This window comes from Penaeus vannamei, chromosome 13 (assembly GCF_042767895.1).
Source record: "Penaeus vannamei isolate JL-2024 chromosome 13, ASM4276789v1, whole genome shotgun sequence".
NCBI classification, from domain to species: domain Eukaryota; kingdom Metazoa; phylum Arthropoda; class Malacostraca; order Decapoda; family Penaeidae; genus Penaeus; species Penaeus vannamei.
In genome coordinates, this window is record NC_091561.1 from 14,582,041 (window position 1) to 14,589,540 (window position 7,500).

At 39.7% G+C, this 7,500-nt stretch overlaps 1 protein-coding gene across 1 annotated transcript in view; it reads right to left on the minus strand.

Moving 5' to 3' along the window:
- LOC113818103 (failed axon connections homolog) overlaps positions 1-7,500 on the minus strand; it is a 19,232-nt gene that overhangs the window by 2,078 nt on the left and 9,654 nt on the right. The window contains exons 3-5 of the mRNA XM_070129016.1: positions 6,542-6,674; positions 1,607-1,803; positions 1,126-1,334 (exon numbers count right to left, since the gene is read on the minus strand). Coding sequence (XP_069985117.1) covers positions 1,126-1,334; positions 1,607-1,803; positions 6,542-6,674 — 539 coding nt within the window. The remainder of the gene's footprint in view (positions 1-1,125; positions 1,335-1,606; positions 1,804-6,541; positions 6,675-7,500) is intronic.

Here is a 7,500-nt window from a genome sequence, read left to right on the forward strand (position 1 = left end):
AAAGTTTGTACCTTATTTGTGTATATACATAATCTCAGGTTCTTTATTATTCATTAACATCATATTCTTCAAGAGTAAAGATATATCATACATATTTTTTATTATATTTTCTACTTAATGTCTAGCACATTTATTTTTCTTGTCATTATTACTTAATTTTCTTTTCTAATTTGAATTATTTGGTTAAACTTTTTTTTTACCCCGTTTTCATTGACTAATCTCGAAATTTTTGCCTTATCAGTTCAATTACTTATTTGCTTGTTTGTGTATTCATTGTCCTCTATTTACGGAAACCGTCCTCTATTTGCTAGGACTTGAGGTGAACGATGGTAAATGAGTAAATATTTAGGGTAGATTCTACAAAGATTTCTTGAGTAGGAAGATAAGAGTGAATTAGAACGGACTTAAAACTGGTATAAGATGAGGTGAGTGACAGAGCTATCCTCTTGGTATAAAGGTTGTCTTCGCGAGGGAGCAAGACCCAGGAAGGGAAGAGTCAGGCGGAGGCAGGTCGTACAAGGGGGGGCGGGGGGTTACTCATACAGCGTGGCGTATGTGATAGAATGGCTGAAGGGTCATGAGGCTCATGAACTGGAAAAAAGTGGAGGGATGGGGAACTCTTAGGCATCACCGTACCAACCCCATTCAATTAGGGTGTGGCTATACAATCCCGCAAGACTGATGGGGGGACGTAAGGGAATTAAAAGAATTAGACCTTGATGTAACATGCACGCTAATGAGTTTGGTTAAGCTCTTGTATTCTACCTCTTTCTGTCTCCTCCAACCACTGTGGAGTGCATCAGTAGTTTTCTCGTCTAGCAATCTTGCTGACCTGCGTTCGATCCCACGCGCTGCCAGCGGATGGAAACCCCGGCCATTCCTTGCACACAAGGGGTAATTTAGAAGCAAACAAAAAGACAGTATGTCACAACAAAGAATATCCATCGTAAAAAATGGAATTAAACAATCATTTTTATTTCGTTTCTCCTCTCCCTATAAGTACACAAAAACGCCTCCTCTACCGCCATCCTCCAATAGAAAAAGAAGATAGAATAAGAACAAGACCATCACGATAATGACCAAAAAAGAACAAGAAAAAGATGGGAAAATCCTTTCCTCTCTCACCCAGCACAAGAGACATAGTCCTGCACGCTTTCTTGCACATGTGGAAGATCTCCTCTGGACTGTGCTTGCCGATGCCATGGTGTCTCGCTCTCTCCTTCATCCCCCTTTTCATGAAGAGGGGGAAGGCGCGTCTCAGAAAAGGGGCGAAGGACTGGGATTTGAGGAAGGTCTTGCAGCCGTCCAGCCAATAACGCCACGTGATGACACACCTGGGGGAGGGGAGGGGGAGGTGATAGCAATGGCAGTGGTTAACAGTTTAGTGGGTGAACCAGACTGTGATAAAGAAGATGGGGATGTTAATAAGGATCAATTTAAAGTGTGAATCTGCACTGCGGTAATGGCGTCTTCATAGCGGTGACAATATTGATAATCACTTAAAATGGACTGGAATGATTAGTGATGATGATGAAAATTTGTAAGATGATGATAATGATGACAATACTATTCTCCAAACTGCACTGTGATGAGGAGGACTGCTCACCAGAAGAGGTGTTCGTCAGCCAGGACCCTGACGGCCTCGAGCGCGGCCGTCTTCTGGTGGTCGAGGTGGCTGTCGAGGTCGACGTCGAACTCACTGGCGAGCCGTTCGAGGATGAAGTCAGAGTCGCCGAGGTCCTCGCCGTTGAGGGTGATCCATGGGCATTTGCCCTTCGGCCCGAACGGCGATTCCGTGTCCACCTGTAGTAGCGATAAACGGATTTAAGGTAGATGAATAGATAGATAGATAGATAGAGAGACTTTGACTTTGACTAGTCCGTTGAGACAAAAAATGGCATCTCAAAAGGATGTGGTAACGTAGGTTATCCTCACTTTTATCTTTTATCCCTGTGTGGCCTCACAGTTATACAAAAATTAGGTGTATTACCAGATAATAACATAAAATACAAAAATACAAATATTCAGAGTCAATGGTCTATAAAAAGCGAAAGGTCGTACGCACACAGATGGGCTGTGAGGTATCGTAGGCGACCCGCGTGTGTAGCTGTTTATTTGCGAAGGACAGGCATTCCGGTCGTCCTCGCATTATCTTAACATAAAGGCGTACGAGGATAGTGTAAACGAACTGTTCTCTGTCGTACCTATTTAGTGAAACTCGCTGTCTCTGAAATCTAAACAAGAATGCTATGAGGCTCCACTATGATTTATCGTGTCCTTATATTTCTCCAGCACATCAATGTTTGCCCACTCGTCTTGCAAAAATTCCCATTGACTCAGGAGTTTTTCTTTTTCTTGATCGTTGTACTTCAGCAGGTGGGACCTGAAAGCCGCAAAGGTTGGTCCTCCCACTACATTTACTGTTATTTTTCTTTCCTTTCCCTTAATAATTATTTCACATTTGAATCTTGCTCCTTTGTAGGAATATATGTTTGTTTCATTTCTGTCTTTTATGGGTTTCTTTTATAGCCTCCTCCCCCTCTTTATGTTTTTCGGTTTCTCCGCTCGTAACTTGGGCGTTTCTTTTCTATAACGTCCATTCTCTGCATCAGTGTCTGCAGCATCCGGGTAATTTCGAATATTTCCTTAGAAAAATCCGCATCACTACTCCGCGGCACTTTCTTCACTTCCTGCAACTGTCTGTCCTGCTCGTGATCACTACCCACTGGCGACGGCACCACAGCGGTGGGCCCTGCACCCAGGCATTGGGGAGTGCAGCTGTCGCCTCGCTCGGCGTGGTGCCCGGTCCTTTTCCATTTTCTGCAACTCCTTCCTTGGGGACTGCCGAAGCAATCTTTAATTGTGGTTTCGCTCTGCATGCAAGAGACCCGGCATCGTGGCGGCCTCCGCAGTTGCATCAGCAAGGCGTAACTCTTTCCCCTTTTTCAATTTTGGCCCGGCAGATCCTTGAGTCATGTGTCCTGCCACAGAACCTGCATCGGGCGTCCTGCTGACAAGCCCACGACTTGTGTCCCCATCTGCAGCACTTGAGGCACATGACTGGTGCCTCAAGTGCCACCCTCCTGTGCCCTGCTCCTGAGATAAACACCTTCTCTGGCACCTCCCCCTTCACAAGGGCAACAAACTGACTTCGCTCCTCGCCCCTGGACATGTGCCTCTTTATCCACACAAATCTCTCGTCGTCCAGTAGGAAGTCTGGGTCTAGTATCGTTGGATATTGGAAAATTATCACCTTAGTGAACTTTCCCAAAGCCTTTGGGACAGTCATCACTGTCCCCTTGTATCCCTGAGTCGTCAGTGTCTGCACCGACTGGCTTGCCCACACCGTGAGATACGGCCTCCCTCATCCTTCCTTCATCAGTGGCTCGATATCAGCGTGGTCCCGGCCAGGTTGCATGACCCACCTCAATTTCTCCAAGAAACTCATGGCGCAGTCCTATTGAAATAGCAGAAGCTTCCTGTTGCCCACACCAGCAACATTCTGGGCTGCTACTTCGTTTCCGTTGTTCTTCCTCTTCTCCAGCTCGCATCCATTCTCATTACCAGTCATGTCCAAGCTTCCATCACTTATCACCCTGTTATGGGATCCACTTCCGCTAGCAACACTAGCCATGCTGATACCTTAGGAAGAGGTGACCCGCTCCCTGTCCGAGGACCAGGTGGGGGCTGGTAAACACAGGATTCGGAAACAGTACTATAAACACGTCCTACTTCTACGAGAAACAGACCACAGCAAGAGAGAGAGAGAGAGAGAGAGAGAGAAGAAGAAGAAGAAGAAGAAGAAGAAGAAGAAGAAGAAGAAGAAGAAGAAGAAGAAGAAGAAGAAGAAGAAGTTTATGACTGAGCTAGGCAGATAATGTTAATGATAAGAGTTATATTTGATTCTGTGATACTAAACAATGGGACATAGTTGTATTCGGGAATCAGTCCTCATTATAAAGTGATTCACAAACATAAGCCTACATTCAAATCCGATTTCAGAGATTAGAGACGGGTTTCACTTGATCACTTTCAGAAGAACTTTACCAGCTATAAACCAGAAAATATATGTCAATCTTTTTCCAAATTCTAAAATAAATCTGTCAAATCGTCTTGCAGTCCTTAAACGGCTGTTAAAAGGTGACGTCATGTTTGACGTCACATGGGACAACAGAAAATGATCATATGAAAGCGGGATACCAAAGTATTTTTGTGAGAGTAACTGCGGTGAATATAATCGTGTTTTGCCCAAATTTGTATGCTTTATGCAGTTTACACAAACACACACAATTGCAATAATAATGATAATAATAGTAATAACAGTGATAATGGTAATGGTATTAATAATGATGATAATGATAATGATAATAATAGCAGCAATAATAATGATAATAATAATACTGATAATGATGATGAAGATGATAATCATAAAGGCAATATCATTAACAATATCAGCATCAGTAATGTTGAAACAATAATAGTAATGATAATGATAATAATAAGAATGGTAATAATAACGATATAAAAATAATTGCAACCATAATAACGATGATAATATTTATAATAATGAAATGATAGTAATTATAATCATGATGAAAATAATGATGATGGTAATAAGAATTATAGAAAATAATAACAATATCAATAATGATAATAGTAATGATCATAATCATAATGATAACAATGATCACAATAATAATGATGGTGACATTGAAAATGATAATGATGAAAAAAATGATAAAAATGTTAATGAAACCTCGTATTACAAAAGTAATAGTTATTACTACAACTAAAATCGTCAATGGCAATAACAATAATACATATAATAGTAATAATAATACTGATAATAATAATGATAATAATAATAATAATAATAATAATAACAATAATAATGATAATAATAATAATGCTGATATCAATGATAATACAGTAATAATGATGATGGGGATGATGATGATGATGATAATGATGATGATGATGATGATGATAGTAACCATAATTAAAATGTCAATAATAATGTTGATACTACTACTACCCCTACTACTACTACTACTACTACTACTACTACTACTACTACTAATAATAATAATAATAATGATAATAATAATAATAATAATAATTATTATTATTATTATTTTTATTATTATAAAATAATCATAATAATAATGATAACAATAATGATGATGATGATACCTATACTAATATATACTAATACTAAGCCAAATAAGAATGGTACTACCACTACTTCTACTACTACTAATATTAGTAACAATAATAATAATGATTGTAATTGTAATATTATTACTGCTAATAATTGTAATAACAATGATAATAATTTGAACATAACAATAATGATGATAATAATAATGTAATAATAATAATGATAATAACGATAAGAAAGACCATGAACACGACAATAATAATGACATTGATAATAATAATGATAATGATGATAATGATAATTATGACAAAACAAATCATGAAATCGATGAGGGTTGATGACGTTAACTATAGAACAGTAACTCTCGTACATTTTATGAGGTTAGCTTATTCTTGGTCGTGAGCTGTATAATGAGTTTGGCCGTAGTTCTCTCTTTTCGTCTTCGGATATAATGAAACCTCATGACGCTAAAATTGATGTTTATCTTTTTGTGAAGATAACATTATTTTACGTCACAAAGATACAGGATAATGTTCACACACACACACACACAAACAAACACACACACACACATACACAAGCAAACACACACAAACAAACACACACGCACACACAAACACACACACACGCATATAGAAACACACACATACACATACACACATATACGCATAAACACACCTCTCGATAATGAGATTCACTAATTCGGAGCAAGAGTTCTTTGACCTCAGACTCGAGGCTTTCTCAGCAGCGACGATAAAGGGAGATAAAGGCTGCAACATCCACGTGAGGTCTTCTTACTTTTTGCCCGAGTGGAGTACTATCACTCGCATACAGATAAAGAAACGCATGTTGACTCTTTTACAAATAAAGGAATTTGTACCAGCGTATACACAAAAATAAACATTTACACACACACACACAAGCATAAACACACACACACACACACACGCACGCATAAACACACACACACACACACCCGCACCCTTACCCACACTCACACACACACAACCACCTAACCATCCACACGCACACAAACACACAACCACCTACCCCCGTCCTACACTCACAACCACCTACCCCCCCCCCCCCCCACAAAAACACCTACCCCCCCCAACACACACACAACCACCTACCCCCCCCCCCACCACCATACACACACATACAACCACCCACCCACCCACACACATACAACCACCCACCCACACACACACACACACACAACCACCCATCCACCCACACTCACACACCTACACACATACAACCATCCACCCACCAACCCACACACCTACACACACACAACCATCCACTCAGCAACCCACACACCTACACACATACAACCACCTCCCCCCCTCAAACACACGCACACTCAAAAGCCCTTACCTTGTACTCAATGCCGGCGAGCCTCAGAAAAGTCTCCACCTTCAGCGCAAAGGGCCCGAGGTTGGGGCAGAACTTCCCGCGCTGGAACTGGTGCAGAAGGACCACATTGTGCCCCACGCTGTCCCATTCCTTCCTGCGGGGCCAAGCGAGGTCAGGGCCGGGTCACGCACATGTGGAGGTGGAGGAATATGCGGGCTATTTCATAATACAAACGAGGATTTTTTTTAGTGTCGCAGGTGGAATCGGTGAAAACATAACGAGAAAAAAGGTAAACTGATCTCTAAATATGTATAACATTTTAAATGTATTGACTATTTTTTTTACTCTTCCACCCACGAAAATAAAAAATAAAAATCAATTTTCTTTCACATATAACTTAATATTCTAAATGTTAATCACTTCAAATCATTCAAAAAATCGCTGTACATACATTTTGTATCTATATCTATTTACTTATCTACCTATCTTTTTACTTCTCTCTCTCTATCTATCTATCTATCTACCTATCTATCTCTATCTATCTATCTATGGATCTATCTATCTATTCATCTATCTATTTACTCAATATCTATCTACCTACCTACCTATCTCTACCTCTGTCTGTCTGTCTATCTATTTATCTATCTATTTAATCTATATCTATCTACCTACCTATCTATCAATCTAACTCTTTCTCTCTCTCTCTCTCTCTCTTTCTCTCTCTCTCTCTCTCTCTCTCTCTCTCTCTCTCTCTCTCTCTCTCTCTCTCTCTCTATATATATATATATATATATATATATATATATATATATGTGTGTGTATGTATATATATATATATATATATATATATATATATATATATATATATATATATATATATATATATATATATAGAGAGAGAGAGAGAGAGAGAGAGAGAGAGAGAGAGAGAGAGAGAGAGAGAGAGAGAGAGAGAGGGAGAGAGGGGGAGATATAGACAA